Source organism: Trachemys scripta, chromosome 2 (assembly GCF_013100865.1).
Source record: "Trachemys scripta elegans isolate TJP31775 chromosome 2, CAS_Tse_1.0, whole genome shotgun sequence".
NCBI lineage: Eukaryota > Metazoa > Chordata > Testudines > Emydidae > Trachemys > Trachemys scripta.
In genome coordinates this window covers 258,482,387-258,501,870 of record NC_048299.1, presented here as the reverse complement: position 1 = coordinate 258,501,870, position 19,484 = coordinate 258,482,387, and the positions used below count along the sequence as shown (strand labels likewise).

General features: G+C 41.3%; 1 protein-coding gene across 2 annotated transcripts in view; it reads left to right on the top strand.

The window, feature by feature from the left end:
- The window catches only part of TNFRSF11B (TNF receptor superfamily member 11b), a 118,019-nt gene that overhangs the window by 81,684 nt on the left and 16,851 nt on the right, over positions 1-19,484 (top strand). The window contains exon 1 of one of the 2 annotated variants that reach the window (XM_034763511.1): positions 6,837-7,074. The exons of the other annotated variant lie outside the window; for it this stretch is intronic. Coding sequence (XP_034619402.1) covers positions 7,045-7,074 — 30 coding nt within the window. The 5' untranslated portion in view covers positions 6,837-7,044. Of the gene's footprint in view, positions 1-6,836; positions 7,075-19,484 lie in introns of those variants that run through there. 2 annotated transcript variants of the gene reach the window in all.

Below are 19,484 nucleotides of genomic sequence, written 5' to 3'. Positions count from 1 at the left end.
CCTCCAGGAATTCATCCAATCAAAGTTGGTAACCCTATTGGCTCACCTAACAGGGATATTCAAACCAGACCCAGACATGATAGTGAACACATGGCTGACACTATAGCATGAGTTCTCAAATGCCCATGCAACCCCCTGGAGTCAATGATTTTAATGAAGCATGCCATCCTGCCTGCTGAAATCCAGGGAAGAGGGAGAAAACTTGCAATATCTCCTTATCACACAAACATACAGAGTGAACTCAGACTGATGGCAATAAAGTTATATCAGTTGATCTTGAATTAATAGGACCATCTTCCTTAGCCAGTGCCCTGAATTACAACATCACAAGCAAATTAGTAAAGACTAAAATGAAAAACCTGTTAGCTGGAAAGAGTCGCTGGCTGAAACTTGTGTTGTTTCAGTTCCAATATTGTTTACTTTTGATAGATTTAAAAATAAATATGCTGCCTCTTTCAGAGCATTGGCTGTGACTAGAATATGTTGATTTAGTTAATGACAAATTCCTGCTTACCAGATACATGGGTTTTATTACTAAACTGGATTTTCCACAAGAAATGAAAGTTGTCAGACCGGATGCAATCTCTCTGAATCATATTGCAGGATGGCTTCTATCCACTTTGAGACAGACCAGTTTAAGGGGTAAAGCATGACCAAAAAGATCAGCTCGTCACTGAGTAAATAAAAGAGTCATTTCTTCAGATCTGGTTCCTCTGATATACTCAGTAGTCTCAGATTCTTACCTTTGCCTTATTTTCTAGTTCTTGCACTCTCTCTTCAAGTGATTTTTTAAAAAATTCTGAATACAGCTGTTAAAGTTGTCACTGTAACCAGAGTGTCCTCTAAATCTAATGTGATCAAATATTGCAGTGAGGATGCCATGTAAGAACCTAAATAGAATGGAGTACATGACTTTCTGCATTCTGAAGTTTTGAAGAATGTCTGTATTTCACTGTCTATGGCTGACAATGTGCTGTTATCTAACATTTTATGCACCAAGTCTACTTTTTTATGATTGTGTCCTTCACTGTGACCTTCAAATTCTATGATCCCACATCAAGATCTGCCTTGATGGGGCTAGCATCATCTTTGCGCCTTCCTGAATGCATAGTTTGGAGGAGGAGTTTTTCCTTTATGCATGTTTGCTCCACATATCTGCCCTTTAGTATTCCCAAGAGAAATGAGGTAAAGCTTCAATTGAAAAACTGAGGCAAGTCTGCTAAAAAGGAGTAGCAAACTATAGAGCTAAAATCAATACATCCTCTTAGTCTGTATATATGCACAGCCAGCCTTAGTTCTCTGTTTTACAGTACAAGTTTTATTACAATAATGATATTAATGATTTTAAAAACTCCTCTTCTATTCCCTCAGTATATGTCTGAATCAAAACCTCTCCCTTCAACCTGCTGTCCTGAGTTATACTGGGATACAATCACTACAGTGGCATGATATGGATGCACCAAATTTTACAGCTGGAGTAATTGTTCTACTTCACTGACAGAATCTGAACCATATTTACCTGTGTCCCCTGCCTCACCACATTTTCTACCAAATGAACAGTGTGCCATTTCTTCAGTGCTCCATTTTGAAAGTTCTTCTTGGACATTTCAGATCACCAACACCTATTATAACTTTAGCAGAATTGTTCATTTTTAAGGGATTAGCCTAATGGCTCGGTAGAATGCCAAATTGCTCTCTTCTTGCAGCTACTATTATGCTTGCTTTCCACAATGTATCCGTTTGAGATCCTCCCTCCTTAACTGGACATAAATCTATTACTGGTGAAGCTCTTGGTGTCTTTTAAATGTAATCTCTGTTGAACAGCAAGTCCTGTGCTTGAAGCCAGAATTTTCCCACTGTTTGTTGATTGAACTCAACAAATATCTCATTGAGATCCTGAGATGACTCAAGGTCACAACATTCACCTACCAGCACCGAGTCACTGGTCTTGACTTCTGAATTTTTCCAGATAGCAGACAGGCTTAAAGAGCAAATCCATTTATAGACCCAGTTATTATAATGATGCACAGGAAGAAAAATAGATTTATAACAATCATAACATACAAAATAGTAATACAAATACTGAGAATTAGAGCTATGGAAAGACAAATACTGGATACTGGGTCTATGACTACTACTAATCCAATAAACTGCTATCCCACTCGAAGCACACCATTCTAGAGCAAAACATACAACAGCAACAGATTTCACTCTTTAACATGAAATATAGAAGTTTTATGTATTGATACAACCCTTGCAATTACTTCTTCCTGCTCTCTCCATAGTTCCTGCTCCCTGCATAATTGTTTATTGATTACTTTTTTAATGGAAACCAGCCATTTTTCCTGTAAGAACTACTTAGGTTTCTTTCTATGCAAACTGAAGATGTTAAACTTATTTCTAGAAAGAGGAAATCTTAATGTGTAAGCTTCTTTTCATCCTACAACTTTTAAACTGTTTTAAGGAAAGTAAAGTAAAAGCAATTAACTTTTAAAAATAATTTTAAAACTGTTCAAACACCCTCCTATGGGATGTGGTCACAAACATGATACTTGTAAAACACTGCTGAAAGCAGTTTGGTTGTCATGTGGACAAGTCTTTATTACAGGGTTTGCTACCTTGTAATATGATTCCATGCATTGCAAAGCACATCTTAATTAATTCCCAAAGGCAAAGTGGGAATGTGCTAAGGCAGTTGTGAAAACATTCTAACTGCAGTTTAGACCTTGTAGTTCTGCTCTGAAAAGCGACTCTAAAAATGGCATCGTGGGATTCTGTATTTATTGTTGGTCCATGCTTTCCAGATCAAATATGCTCAGGTATAAAGATTTTTTTCCCCCTTACCAGCCACGGTCTCACCTTGAGATCCAAAAGTTAAAGCTTTCTGATTCGTGCACCACCACCTGTAAGAGATTCTGTCAGCAAAATGCTGCCTTCCTTTGCCCCTGGCCAAAATAGGCAGACTTTGGCCCCATTAATTCTGGGGAGAATCAGTGACCTCAAAGAGAATCCAGCTCCCTCACTCAAAATTGTGCTAGGTTTTCAATGATAATGGGAGTAGAAACATAGTAAAAACATTTTTCACTAACGTCAGCAGATCTGACTCTGAAAACACAGAGGGAGCAGAACTTTTGAGGAAAAAGATGCCATTTTTATATGGTCACTTTTCAGACCATAACCACACTTTAAGCTAAACAGTTTTTTTTTAATGTTTTTTTAAACTTTGTGCTAGTGTGTTACATGGCACAAGAGACTTTCATCCCTAGAAAAACCCTGATAGGTGCTGAACAATAAACTGTATGTATTCTAAGCTATATTAGTAAGTATACATTTGCATTAGCTCCTATTGGCTTTGTCATTTTATTGGGATGGGCCCAGATCCTCAAAGGGATGTAGTTGTCTACCTCCCATTGATTTCATTTCTGCTGAAGTCAGTAGGGACCGGGACCCTAATTACTTTTGAGGACCTGGGCCATAGAGACTGAGTATTCATGGCAGACAGCTAGAGATGAGAAGATACTCACTGAAGTAAGTGAAACGATTCACAGATTCATAGATTCTAAGACCATTGTGATCATTTAATCAGACCTTCTATATTGCACAGGCCATAGAACTTCCCCAAATTCCCACTGACTTCAGTGAGTTTTCATTCAGGTCCATAAAGCAGAAAAAACATTACATTGAAATCAGGTTACACTGTTCTGTTACTCTCATACTAACAGTAAGTATGTCATAGGCTGGAGCTAAATATGAGTTTGGTGCTTTGCATTTCTCAGTTGGGAGCAGTAAACTTCATCCACCTTCAAGACATAGGGCGAACTCACATCATGGGTTCCTGTCCACAACCAGGAGAGGGGACTCAGCAGTGTAAGCCTCCTGCAGCCTTTGCTTCACTGGGATGCTCAGAACTAAATGATAAAATCCCCAAAGTGGGCAGGACTGAGCCAGGAAGGGCTAAAGTGAGGCTGGTTGGGATGGGGAGCAGTCCAGATTTAAGGTATGTCTCCACTGCAATAAAGAGGTGTGATTGCAGTACACGTAGACATATCTGAGATGGCGTTCCTCTAACTAGATCAAAGCTAGCTTGAGTAACAATAGCGGTGTAGCTGTGGTAGCATGGGTGGTGGCAGAGGCTGGCTGCTCAAGCATGTACACAGCGTCCTGTCCTCTCCTCTCAGTGCTAGGGTTTCTGTTACCCTTTTCCAGCTTCTCCACTATCACATACAAACAAACCACCCTTAGATCAAAGCTTGCCTGGGTATGCCTACATAAGCTGCAACCACACCTCCTGATTACAGTGTAGACATAGCCATAGTTCCTGTCGTAGGCCGCTGGTGCTGGAGAGGCTGCTATGAAATTATGGCTTAAAATTGGCTTCTCTGTGAAGCCCCCCTCTCTGGCGCAGCTGGCCTATGTGGCTGAATATAGCCCATTTTAAAAAATATTGTTTTCCAGAAGAAATTTAGGGGCAGATCCTCAGCTGGTGTGAATCAGTGTGTAGCTCCTCTGAAGTCAGAACTAGGCCAACATGTATCAGCTGTGGATCTGGTCCAGAGTGCCTTGCCAACATGTAGGTTAAAATATAGATCTAGTACATGATAATACATGTGTTAAGGGAATAGAAACCCCTAAAAGCAAAATTTTACAGGAATCGTTGCAACACACCTTCCTGGTGCATAAATCATCAATTAGCTCTTACATGGCTAAATAACAGAAGCATTTGCTCTCTTCTCAGTGCCATGGTTTCTGTTCCCCTTTTTCCAATTTCCCCACGGTCACTTACAAACAAATCATCGTTCGTTCAAGTTCCTCAGATTTTTACACCATATATCAGGTGTTGAAGGGGGTAATTGAGGATATTGATTTCTAATTTAATAACATCATGGCAAAATGTCTGCTAGGAAATGGTTCCTGCATGTGTGCAGAAGGATTCAGATACACTTTCTTTGTTCTGTTAAAGTGGTCACTTCTGTTATATTACTTAGTGTAAATGCCTTTCCTGCTTAGGAGCTTTTGTCACACAGTGTGCAAGCTTTCACCTCCCCAGGTTCTTGCCAACTCCCCACAATTCTGTGCGCCAACTATCAATAGGGCAAAGCTGCAAAATTCAGAGCCAAATTGGTATCCGGATTTCAAACACTCCAAAGTTGGAGTGTCCATATATGAAGTTTTGGTCCATTACAAAGAGAGAGATGTGAAATGTCAATCCATACCTAGGTATGGATTCTACCCCAGTTCCCCCCCAAAAGTTTGGGGTATGGATCATGGGTTTGATTTAGATTCACTGTTTACTCCCAGCATTTGAAAGCTATTATATTTTAGTCCTCGCCAAAATATTTTTGGACTTTGTGTATTTTATGGAGGGACAGAATGAGAAAACTGGAACACTTCGAAAAAGTGATCCTGCTAGAAGGGGGCAGAGGGCATACCAAAGACTTAGGATCTAAAGAGCTGAAACTTTTTCCCCAAAGTCAATGGCAAAATTCCCATTCACGTTAAACAGGCCCTAAGGAAAGTGACAGGCTTGGTGCTTCAGTAGTCAGCATGAGTGAAGAATAACAGTATTTTGCATCTCTCTAGCACCTTTAAGACTAAGATTTCATCTCAATAAGTTTCACAAACATTAAATAATTAATCTTCACCACAATCTCCAATTTAAGTAGGGAAACTTAAAACCAAGGCATCAAAGAAATTTGCCAATTTCTCGTCTCTGGTGTAAGAATTTAGCCCCACTCTTTCCCCCTTTCACAATATCTACAGGTTTCGGGAAGGACATATACTTCCTGCCGGTTATTTTTTTTTTTTAAGGGAAATCTTCTTAGTTCCAATTGGCTCTGATCCTGCATTCTTTGTGCATGCAAAACTGCCCTGGTTTCCAGAGGTACTAAGCAATGGGAGCTCCTGGGAGTTCTCCAAAAGTTTGGGGCACACAAGGAAGGCAGGATGGGGCTTATGGTGCCTACAGAAAAAAACCCACATATGTACGTACCCTGCCATCTATTTCAATTTCAGTCAAATGTAGTGAAGAAAAGACCAAGGCTCACTTTGAATGAGTGCTGACCCCCACTGACTTCAATGGGGCTAGTCCTGTGAGCAAGTGCTTGCCAGTGTAAGGGTTCCACAGCTGACGCCTTTGTTTTTTTTCAGATTATGAATGTCTTTGTCCTTTCTGGCTAGAATCACTTATAGGAAGAATTATCATTATCCTTGGAACTTCTGCACGTTCCAAGCCCTGTACAGCTAGGAAATAATTCCACCACTACTGCACTCCCCCACGCCTTCTGCAAAGCCCCCCTGTGCTGCCTTCCCCTGTATCCTAGGGGCTGAAGAGACCTTTACACCTGCAGGCGGCCCATCCACCTCACAGCCCAGGAAAATCACCGCTGAGGCCCCCCGCAAAGCGAACCAGGGTGGATGGGGAGAGATGAGGTGGCTTGTTACTTTCCTGCATTAGAAGGGAGGGGAGCTCAGTGGAGTCCCCTGGTTCCCTATCCACCCTCTGCACTGCAGCAAGTCACTGGGCAGCCAGGTCCCTGCCCTGCAGGATCCCTGTCCTCCACAGCTTTGGGAAGGTTGCACCAGCAGATGCAAAGCGCTATAGGTCTCTGCACCGGGGGCTGGACGGAGGAGATATTTTTAAACCTGTCTCCTATTAGCCCAGGGCCGCCGATGACTCGCCCTTGCGCTGCCTGAAGGTGAGTGACTCCCCCTCCCTAGAGAGAGAGGGCAAGGCAGGCAGCCAGCAGACACCGCCCGTCAGAGGCCAGCCCCTGACACTCCCTCCTACGTTTTCCAGCCTGTGGTGAGCTCTGAAAGGGTCCCATTAAGTCATCAAGTTTTACAGTTCCTTAAAAAAAAAGTTGGGTGATGGACAGGGAATGAGTGATCAAAGCTGAGCTAATGCTTCCTGTTGGAGCAGGGGCTATATATATACCGTGCCTTTCATGTTGGGGGGATGTCAGCAGCAGGCTGCTAGGAGACCGGAGCTTTCACTAACTCCCTGTCTAGCGTCCCAGCTCCCTGAGGTTTCTCACACCGACCACAATGAACAAGTTCCTGTGCTGCACGCTTGTGGTAAGTCCCTTCGCTGAGGTAGATAGGAGCCTTTGGATGGCTGGGGCTGCCCTGAGAGGTCAGGCTGCAGATCCACTCTTCCCTCGCTTTTTCGTTTGCTCTTCATGCTGGTAAACTTGTTCAGGTTCATCACAGGGGGCTTTTGAGTTAAGATTTAAACTGGGACGGACGCGTCCAGCGTCAGGAGAAAAGCAGATCCTTTAATCGCATAAGGTATTGGCATCATTTGCTTTGCATTCATGTTCCTTCCTGTCTTACTCTTCCCGTGTCTTACCAGGCTCACATCACTCTTGTATTAGCATGAAATATATTAGCTGGCAATGGATTTTTAGCTGGGGATGTTTCTTTTATGACTTATTAAAACTCCATATTTGCCCAATCTTCCTAGTCAGTGTTGGTTATTATTGCACTAATGCTGATCAGTATCTCCAGGTCTTGGGAGAACATTCTTGCTTTAGGACTTTCTAAACAGCTCAATTTTGCTTTGTATACACAAACATATGATGAATTAGTAGCAGTGTCCCTCATGTCAGTGCAGGAAATGTCATTGCTGCGGCAGCAGGTATCTTGTAAGCCCCTGCTTTTAGTGGGTTGGTGGATTTTTATATTTTATATATATATATAAATTGCTCTATGTATACCTCTGGTGGTCTCAGCACTGCAACAAACCTTTTAAAATGTTGTTTAATCTATTTAGCTGTTTGGAAGTTAAAATTGCATTACATCAATTTTTAAAATGTGTACAAACTTCTACTGTGTAATAAATATTTAAATAGTACTTGGTTGTTATAAAAATGGACTATTACATATTCATATACAGTAACTTTTCTAGACTGTCTTAGCAAGTATTGTGCATTAATGTCCAGGTAATCTCTGATAGAGTTAGAACTGAGTTACACTTATTCTAAAAGCTCTTTAAAATGCATGTGTGTGTATATGCATGTAAAACAAATTACAAGATTTCCAGTCACTGATGAGTAATGCATGTGTATTACTTTGGGTAGAATTTCCTGAAAGAGTTTTTTGAAAAATAAACCGAAGTAATTAATGGGGGCTGGAGGAAAAACAAAAATTGTTATGTTTATGGTCAGCAAATTGAAATGTGAGACTAAAACCCTTACCTTATAGTATTAAGCCTTTTTTGTTTATATAAATGCACAGGAAGTTAATTGTGGAATGTCAGCAATAACTTGTTACCAACTTGCCTTCCTATCTGTTTGTCATAATGTAGTATCATTTAAACATTTTAATGTAATAGATTCCTAGTTGACGGTAATATAATAAACTGGTACATTTTCTAAAATAACAATTTACAATTAAATTAAACTTGATCTTCATTTTAGAGCAGCACTGATGTCACCAACAGACATTCACGCACCAAGGAATGTGAAAAAATGCCAAAAAGTTGTTACCGTATCCTATTTCTAATCCTCCACTTTATCCCATCTCCTAAATTTGACTTCTCTCTCTGCTATTTTGGATCTCTAATATGACACCCTGTTCTTGGTGTGCCTGTCATGTATAGGCAGCCATGGCTTTGCAGCCCTCTAGGGTTTGAGTTTTCTTTTCTTTTCTTTTTTTATTACTTTGTTTGTTTGTTAAAAATAGAACACTGAAGTTACCAGGAGAACATTTGGAAGAAATTGCTGTGACTTTAAACTAGAGCTGTTGTTTTAATCTACTGTAGCAATTTTGATGCTTTCTCATTTATATTTCTCTTTGGTCATGATTCAGCCTCTACATTGAATAGGATTGCTACTAACTCACCATCTTCCTGAAGAAGAGCTCTGTGCAAGATCAAAAGCTTATCTCTGTCAGGAGCAGAAGTTGGTCCAGTAAAAGAGATTACATTGCCCACCATGTCATCTTCCTGGAAGAATACTATGTTTGTAGTAGTAGTAATTCTATTCAGTGTAGAGGCTGCATGTATCCATGACATGAATTCATACCCATGACATAGGTTTAGGTTATCTCAGAAATTCTGCTGTCACTATAAGATGGGTAACTTTAACTAGAGATTAATACATGATTTGCAGATCTGATGTATCTTTCCAGAGATGTTCTGTTGGTTGGTTTTTTTCCCCCCTTCACTTCCTCATCTTCACAGAGATTGTGAATCGTAGCTCTGAAGTTCACTATTTGTCAAACCCAAGAGCAGCTGTCTGTCTGTTCAGACAGCTGAAAATGGAATAATACTAATTCAGACTTCCAGAGAGACTTTATCCACAATTCTTAAAGTAAAGGTGTACATTTGTAAATACTGACGAAACAAAAGCTCTGTAAGGTAGGCTACATACCTCATTTCACTGACTAAGGGTACATCTACACTACAGGGGGGAGTCGATTTAAGATATGCAAATTCAGTTACGTGAATAGCGTAGCTGAATTCGACGTATCGCAGCCGACTTACCCCATTGTGAGGACGGCGGCAAAATCGACTTCTGCGGCTTTCTGTCGGCGGCGCTTACTCCCACCTCTGCTGGTGGAGTAAGAGCGCCGATTCGGGGATCGATTGTCGCGTCCCAACGGGACGCGATAAATCGATCCCCGAGAGGTCGATTTCTACCCGCCGATTCAGGCGGGTAGTGTAGACCTAGCCTAAGAAACTGAGGTCTTGTCTACACAGCAAGCTACTGAGCGGTAAGCTGGTGTGCTGTAGATTCATATCCTGGCTTGTGTAATGTCCTGTGTGGACCCTGCCACAGTGCAGTGAAAGTCCCTGAGTGCAGCTAGAGTACCACGCTTTGAAGTAGCAGTACATTAAAACACACTCTGAAATGATCATAGCACAGCCCTTGTAGCAGTGTCCACATAGCAAGGTAGTGTGTGGCAAACCGGTGTGCTAGAGATTCATGCCCTGGCTTGTAGCGCAGTAACTTGCCATGTAGACAGCCCTGAGACAAAGGGTACGTCTATACTTACCCGCTGGTTCGGCGGCAAGCAATCGATCTTCTGGGATCGATTTATCGCGTCTTGTCTAGACGCGATAAATCGATCCCAGAAATGCTCGCCGTCGACGCCGGTAATCCTGCTCCACAAGAGGAGTAGGCGGAGTGGACAAGGGAGCCTGCCTGCCGCGTGTGGACCCGCGGTAAGTACCTTTAAGTTCGAACTAAGATACTTCAACTACGTTATTCACGTAGCTGAAGTTGCGTATCTTAGTTCGAACTGGGAACTTAGTGTGGACCAGCCCAAAGGTTAAGATCCACATCTTTCAAATACTGGTGCCTATAGTTAGCACCTACATTCATATTTAGCTACAGTATCTAAATAAGTGCCTGGTTGTCAGAGGTGCTGAGCACATGCACCTTTCATTCAAGTGAACTAGGTAACAAAGTTTGAAAATGTGTACCCTAAATAACTTGCCTGGGTTAATATAGCAAGTGTATGACTGAGACAGAGAGACGAACCAGATCTCCAGGTTCTCAGCCTTGTGCTTTAACCACCAGCCTACTCCCTCTCATGTAAAAGGGAAAAAAGTATAGGCTAGATATCTTTCTAAAAGATTAAGTTGGACAATTCAATAATTAAGAGATCTCAGTTTATGCAATTAGGGTCTGATCCTGTGATGAGCTGGAAGGCTCTGTTAATTGATATATACATATACTTGTCATATAGCTGTTGAATTCCATTTGCAGTTTAAGGGTATCTTCTGCATTTTTCCAGATGTGGAGAATACTGTACTGAATATGCAGCAGTTAGATTCGATGAAGAATTCAACATCGAGTTTAGGCTGTTGAGTGCTTTCTGGGACTGCTTCTGCTCCCATTGCAATCAGAAAACATCCCCGTAACTCCAAAGGGTCCAAGCCCTTTATGTTAAAAAAAAAAAAAAAAAAAGATGATGATGATGGAGTTGTGAAAAATCTTTATAAAGAAACCCCAAACCAGATAAAACCTGCTTGGTTTTAGCTTCTATTGCACACCTGAAACGCAGCCTTTGTTTGCCAAAAGGTTTGCTGAGTTTGGGCTGAGGTTCAAGTGCACCCATGACGAATTAGGACTTTGGGTGGAAAGCATGCAAAGCTCAGTCATTTTACAAGTATTTCATGGCAAAACAAGTCAAGCTTGGTGATTTCAGATGGGTTTCACTTTTGGATTAATAACACTCCCCAAAAAAATAACAATCAAGAGGTGCAATCCCACAAGAAAGAAAGCCTGGAACATTTTGCACAAAGCAAGACCACATGTCTGTACAGATCTAACAATTACCTCCTTAGAACTTGATACTTTGAGGTGTCCACTGCCTTTAGTTTCCATTGAAGTCTTCGGAGTTGAGGTTACTTGGCATCATTCAGGATCAGGCCCATAGGAAACATAACATAGTTCCTATTAACAAGTAAACATACAAGTATTTGAGACACCACAGATTTTTTTTTTTAGAGCAGTCGATAACCTGTGGTATCACAGATAGTGTTGGGAGGTAATTGATGTTCATTTTTTAATGATGTAGATGGACTAAGATATCAATCATTCTTTGTTTGCCTGCACTGGTAAAGGTATTCCAGTTTCTAACAAAAAGGTTAATATACAGTGGAAAGGAGATTTTTGCAATCCCTGTGAAGTTTGTATGAAAAAAGGCTGTGACGTAAATTTAAAGTGGATACAAGACTTTTCACACAATGTATAATGAAACCTGAGGACTCACCACCATAAGATATTTTGTGGATAAAAAGCTCAGCAAGATTTGAAAAGTACTAGATATATCTATAAATAAGAATAGCACCTGCAGTTACAACAGGTGAGATAAAATGTACAAGGTCTGTCAAGACTCCTGCTTCAGAGTATGAGATAATCATGAGCGGAATTCAGGAAAATAAATTTTGCCCATGGGGTCAAATTCTGTTGAATTTACTCAGAGGTGAGTAGTCCCAATGAAGTCTTTGAAGTAATTAGGATTTAGTAGTAAGGAAAGTGAGAAAGTTTAGGCCCATGCTTTTAGTATCTCAGTTAGCCAGGTGACAGGATTCTCCCCCCATTCCCTTCCCCAGTCTGAAAAATTTTGCATACTGCCAAAGACAGGATAATAGGATTAGAGGGCCATTGATCTGATCCAGTTTGGCAATTCACTATGTGCTGTTTTGATTCATTAAACTATTAGTAGCGTGAAGGCTCTTTAATGTCATTTCAGGTATTTCAATACTATAGGCTGTATTGTGCCCCTAAACTTTAAGCAGGACCTTCCCATTGATTTCAATTGAGAGTTCTGTTTAGGAATTGATGGCATGATTTAGCCCTCTGTTTTCACTTCATTCAAATACTCTGAAAAGCAAAGCCGCAGAATTCTGAGATTCTAAGAACATTAGAACATAACATAAGAATGGCTGTACTGGGTCAGACCAATGGTCCATCCAGCCCAGTATCCTGTCTACCGACAGTGGCCAATGCCAAGTGCCCCAGAGGGAGTGAACCTAACAGGTAATGATCTCTCCTGCCATCCATCCCCACCCTCTGACAAACAGAGGCTAGGGACACCATTCCTTACCCATCTTGGCAAATAGCCATTAATGGACTTAACCTCCATGATTTTATCCAGTTCTCTTTTAAACGCTGTTATAGTCCTAGCCTTCACAACCTCCTCAGGCAAGGAGTTCCACAAGTTGACTGTGCGCTGTGTGAAGAACTTCCTTTTATTTGTTTTAAACCTGCTGCCCATTAATTTCATTTGGTGGCCCCTAGTTCTTGTATTATGGGAATAAGTAAATAATTTTTCTTTATCTACTTTCTCCACATCACTCATGATTTTATATACCTCTATCATATCCCCCCTTAGTCTCCTCTTTTCCAAGCTGAAATGTCCTAGCCTCTTTAATCTCTCCTCATATGGGACCCGTATCTTCCAAACCCCTAATCATTTGAGTTGCCCTTCTCTGCACTTTTTCTACTTTGCATCCATTACAAACACTGGCAACATTTTTGACAAAGTGAAATTGAATCATAATTTATCAAGTAGGAAAATATGCTTCAGGATGGACTTGGAATACAAAACAGAAACAGATTTATCTCTTTCAGTAAATTAAACATTCTCCTATGGTCTGCTACCCAAACCACAAAGCCAAGCTAAATAATAATATTTTCATACTCTGAAAAGCTACTTTTCTTTCTCCCAGCAAAGTGATTTAAGGGAATGATGCTTGAATGATTTTGCTGTATTTGCAATATTTTTGCTGTATTTCATTTTTAATTTAACAGAGAAAAGCAAGCAGTTATTTGTCTTACATTTGAAGATAAAAGGAAAGGGTGTGTACTACTTTGCATGCCCAAGGTCTGAAATAAAGTAATAAGATCACTTTATTTCTCTTTCTAAAGCCTCTTCTAAAGGCTCAGAGAAAAAAAAAACTGTCTGTTGTTGCATTTGGCAGATCCTCTGACTTCTTTGTGCAGATTGATGTAAAGTGTGTGAGAAAAAATGTTGTTCTAGGCCCATGTGTTGAGTGGCACTGCCAAAGGATTGCTTTTTAGTCTTCTGTAACTAATTTTGAATGATTTGTTAAAGGCATTAAATATGTTAAACAAACCATACATAAAGATAGAACTATTTGAAATTTTGTTTAAAAAATCATCTAAGTTAGACATAGACCTTAGAGGGTTTCTGGGCATATCAATTATGGCTAAAGAATCATATATTACTTCATTATTTTTCATGCCATTAATCAATTAAAAAATTATATGAAAGTCTTTAAGATTGATCCCAAATCTTCTTGGAAGAGATTAAATTCTGTGCGATGTTTAGCACCTCTTAGCAAGATTGGACCTTTAGGGTCCAATAGGAACCTTCATAGGATTGGACCTAAGATATGACATCAGAGATCAATTTGAATTTCACCCACAAGGTGAGTGGATATTGTTCTTTTTCTAATGCATATGGCATGAGATTTTTTTGGTGTACAAATTTTTTTTTTACCAGTATCATTTCAGAATTGAATTTTTTTTTTGTTTTTTGTTTAAATTGAGCCTTAAGTTCCAGCACACTGAGAAATAACCTCTGTTGACTTTAATCTGTAACAAACCATCTGTTGCTCTACATTTGTCCACTTGCTGAGTTTGTAGTTATGGTGTAAGGGCTCAGTTCCACAAGGTACTCAGTATCATTGACTTCAGAGGGTGTTGGGGGAGTTCAGGGAGTACCCTACAGGATCAGTCCTAAGTTGCTGTGTCCGGTTGGCTGTTTTCAGGTAGTGCCCTGATTTTCTGTGCAGTAAATATTGGTCCCATTCATGGTCCTAGTTTTCCACTCCTCAGTCCAGGGGAGTCTTTCCATTGACTTCAGTGGGAGTTGGATGAGGGTCTGGGCCAGCCATGGTTGTGTGCCCCTGGAAGGGAGATGCGGCACTTTGCATCAATCTTCTGGATGGCAGATGGGGAGCCATGACTACTAATGAAAGGAGTCTTGTCCAGCACTGCTTGGTCTGAATTTTGGTGGCCAGGGGGGTTTTAAATCTGGGCATAGAAATCAGGGGAATCTTGAAAGGATTCGCAAGGATCCAACAAAGTACTTGCAAAGACTAAGTCCAGTGTTTTTAGTGTTTTTTTCCTCTGCTATGTTTTTCTTTAGTACTGTTTTTTCAGAGCCTGTGTCTGGTAGTAGCATTGAATGGCAATTGTGATTGAAAGTGATAGTCGTTATATGTACAAAGGTTGAGGCTAACTGTTGAGTTCATGATTTGGGGCATAACTGGTTACGGTAGACTCCTTGTGCAGTGCCTGTAGGGTCTATTACAGGAGTGGATGGGGGAGGTTCTCTGGCTTGCAATGTGCAGGAGGGCAGACTAGGTGATCATGATGGTCCATTCTGGCCTTAAAGTGTATGAATCAATGAGTAAGGGATTAACTGGATGCCCATTTATTATAGTTTTCTTAACCATTATTTCTGACTCACTTACATAAATTCAAGACAGACTGTTTTTTTCTTCAAAGTAAAACGTGCCTGTTTTGGATTTGGTGGTTAAGTAGTCATGAGTTAATGTGATCTAGTGCCAAATTCTGCTCTCAGTGAAACTGTATTGAAGTCAATAGACTTATAATAGTTTAAAAGTGCAGAATTTTACCGTTAGTATTTAGAGTGCCATGAAACGGTAAAAGGTCCAAAGTCTAACTTTAAAAAAAAACCTAACTAAAGCTCTGTTTCCTCCTACTTAAAATCCTCCTAAAAGACTTTCAATTGCAGTATTGATGCCATCTAAAATCTAAAATACTCTAAAATCTTTGCTCAGGGTAGGACACATTTTCACCAATAGGCATTCAAACAAGAGGTTTTCAGTCTGTCAACTTACTGTGTTTTTTCAGATGACAAACATATCAAAGCCTTGCATGGTGACAGGTTTCAGAGTAGCAGCCGTGTTAGTCTGTGTCAGCAAAAAGAACGAGGATATTTGTGGCACCTTGGAGAATAAGAAATTTATTTGGGCATAAGCTTTTGTTAGCTAAAACCCACTTCATCGGATGCATTCAGTGGAAAAATACAATAGGAAGATATATATACACAGAGAACATGAAAAAATGGTATGGCAACACCCATTTTTTCATGTACCCTGTGTATATATATCTTCCTACTGTATTTTCCACTGCATGCATCCGATGAAGTGGGTTTTAGCCCACGAAAGCTTATGCCCAAATAAATTTGTTAGTCTCTAAGGTGCCACAAGTACTCCTCGTTCTTTTTGCAAATACATCAAACTTATCTCTGGAGTTAAGATGATGGGCTGCAAATCTTCAGCTAGTGTCAATGGGCTTCACTAACATCAGTGGAACTATGCCCCATTTACTCCAACTGAAGTTCTGGCTCATCGATATAGTTAATTCAATATACTGTTTTTTCTGTTTAGGCCACCAGCCCAAAAACTGAGGCTGTGCTTTCATTTAGTCTAAAATGCCTGTTTCTTATGGGTGGAGGTGAGGTGCTTAATATTTTCTTTCAGCCTATTCTAGCCACAGGCCTTTCACATTAATAGGAGTTTTGCCTGAATGAGGAATAGGCTTAGTCCCTGGGTGGGGGGCGGGGGGGGGGGGGGCATCTGCTATATAGATTACCATGCACACCCAAGTTAGGAATGACCCAAAATCAAGCAGATGCAGAAAAATGTAAGCTCTTTGGGGCAGAGACTGTGTTTTTGTTGTGTGTTTGAACAGCACCTGCCACACTGGGGTCCTGGTTCATGAGTAGGGCTCCTGGGCACTCTTCTAATACAAATAATAAATAATAATAATGCTGTGTAGTGCCTTTCTGCACATTCTTCTATAACACTTCTGAAACTCAGGTAGACACCCTAACTGTGGATTCAGGAGCTTAACATTAGGCCTTCAGTTTACACAGTTCTGACCAGAATGCCAAAAGTATCTTAAGTTGTATCTTAAGTGTGTTGTATCTTAAGTTGAAGATATTCCTCTGAACAATAGATTTCCTTGCCTCAGTCTTAAGGGGTCATTTTGCTGGGCCTACAGAACCGTGGGTAAAGGTCAATGAGACATGGGAATGATGTTCTGTGAATGTATGGATGAATAACATGGCACTGGGTTCAAACTAAGTTTAATATCTGCTAGAACATTGAGACACAAATTTGATTTATACCTGTAATGTTACTTAAAAACCTTTAATGAAACAGAATAGCATGGTACTATGTACTTAAGGGTGAGCCAATGAGCGACAGTCTGAAATATTTCATTTATACATCTGCACAAGGTGTGTTTCAAGGAATAGAAGAAGAATATTGCCTAGTGCCTGTGATGTTTTTTTATTTTTAAAACAAACAAGCAAACAAACAACTTGGCCTGCTGAATGGTCTTCTTTCTCTTTTATATCCACATTTAGATTATTATGGGTGCTGCTCCACTACAATATTACATAGGTATCTGTGCTTACCAGGGTAGAGATTCAAATGAGTAGATTCACCCATGCACAGGTCTGTTTGGTTTTTTTACCCCCACCAGAATGGACCTCGGTGGTCCCAAAAGCTATATTTGTTTTAACTCCCCTCTGAACCTGGCTGGAATAATTTGCTTATAATTTTTAATGAGTTGCATCATTTAGGACCAGATCCTGTAAGGCAGTGAGTGCCCCCTCTCTTGCTCACTGTCTCCCCTGCCATCTGCCCTGATTATGGGAGCTGAGCTCTTTGGAAAAACTGCCCCAACCCCTACAACAAAATCTCATGCTTGCCTCCCCTATGTGGTCTTCTGTGGAAATCGGCAGCTAGTGACAATGGGCCAAATCCTGCTCTCCTGGGTGCTGAGCACTCTGGGAAATGTGCTTCTGTGTGCACAAAGAGAGAATGAATGGTAAGCGCTAGAATTCTACAACTGCAGTAAGAGATGGCTTGTCTTTTATGGACGCATTCAGATGCATTACAGTGTAGAGATATTCTGTACCCAGGACCTGCTGTAATTTCCATTCAAGCTGCATAATAATTTTCACATAATGCCAGCATCCCATCTGCACTGAGTACTATCTGAAGCTCTCAGAGCTCCATAAGCATCTAAATTACAGCATTTGGCTTAGAATTGTCATTTCAGTTTCTCCACCTCACACTGAAGTCTGACAAATGCTGCTCTAATGTGCTGTGTATGCCCATGCAAGTGTTTAGGATATTCAGGAGGGTGGTTTCATTCTTGCTAAATGAGCTGTCTGATGAAGAGAAAAACAAACCCTAAAAGGAATCTTGGACTGTTAACAGCCACGATTTATGAGATTATCAAGGCTTTTTTCTTACTAGAGTAATAGTCAGAGGTTTACCAAGGGTGGGTATGTGGCTCATCAGTGAAAAGCAATTCATTTTTCAAAAATGTACTACACCCTCTTTTTAAATAGCTTCTGTGAATCAGATACAGACATTTAAGAAAAATAGAGCTGTAAATCATCAAGACAAATTCGAATTAGAAATAAAGCACCCATTTTTAACAGTGAGTGTGATTAACTATTGGAACAAAGTACTGAGGGAAGGGGTAGATTCTCCTTCTTATTATGTCTTCAGATGAAGACTGAATGCCTTTCTGGAAGACACGTGTAACTATAGCATGCTTGTGACCATCATGGAGTCCGCTCTGCGGGCAGCTACAGCCAAGAAAAGGCACGCGTAGGAATGCAGCAGGGAAACTCCCTTCCACTCCGAGGTGCTGGAACAATTTGTATAGTGGGGGTGCTGAGAACCATTGAACCAAACTATAAACCCTGTATCTGATGGAAACCACTTCAACTCCTAGTTCCAGTACCTATGCTTCCACCCCAGAAACACCTGTTCCAAATCCCCCAGAGTAAATACACACACACACACTACAGTGGAATAGTACAATGAATATAGGAAAGGGAAATACTTTATTTTTTTAGTGAGGGATGAATGGAGAAAAACAACAGGGGAAAAAGATAGGGGGAACAGTAAAACAGAGTTACATCTAACACGAGGACCCATCAGGCTGGTGGTACCACAATATAAAAGGATAGACACTGAGCACTGCATCTAGATTCAAATGTTAGGAATCCTGGGCAGAGTTCCAGTCCAGCAGTGGGTCTTCCTGGTCATCTTCTGCACCAGTAAACTTTCCCCAGCAACCCCCTCCGGTGCCCTCTTCTACTGCTCTGCACAAACCCACACAGCGCGACAACCTCCCCACTTAACTAGCTATAACTTCCTTCCTTATTCCCAACACAAGGTCACAAGCCCTAGTACTCACGGTCCCATGCAGCGCTGGGTGACAGTGATACTGGGTCTGGCTTTGGTTTGGCCTTCTCAGGTGATTCCTTCTTGTCACAGTGTTCCTCCTGGTTCCTGTCCTGGGACATCCCTGGTCGGCTGCTCTGTCCCTCCCAGGCTTCAGGCTGGTTCTCAGCTGCTTCTGTCCGTGAGGGCCTGCTCAATTTGGGGCTCTTGTCTGGAGCTCCAGAAACACACACTCCCCTGTGGCTTTCCCTACCGTAACTCCCCTCCCTTTGGAACAACTAAGCCTTCCTCTGCCTCAGGTTTTAAAGGAGTCGTGCTCTCTAAACCCCGAGGGAAATACACAGGCTTTAGTCATGCACAGTTTATTGGGCTCAATGAAAGGGTAACTGAGTGAAATTCTATTCCCTGTGTTATATAGGAGGTCAGACGAGATGATCTCATAGTCCTTTCTGGTCTTAAAATTATGAATGAACCTATGAAAGCTATGCTTCCATGGGCAGCACATAATGGAGGCTGGGAGAGGCTAAGCCTCCCCAAACCTCCTCTAATGCTTCCCGCCATGGCCCCAAGGCCGGCCTGTGGTGGGGCTCAGTGCTCCTCTGGACAACCAGGACTCGGACAGGCAGGTGGGCCAGGGTGGATTGGGAAGGTGGGTGGGCCAGGGTGGCTCGAGCAGGGTGGCCAGCCGGGGCTCGGGGCAGCTTGGGTGCACGGGCCAGGGTGGCTTGGGCAGGCTGGCCAGGGCTCCTCTGGCCCCAGC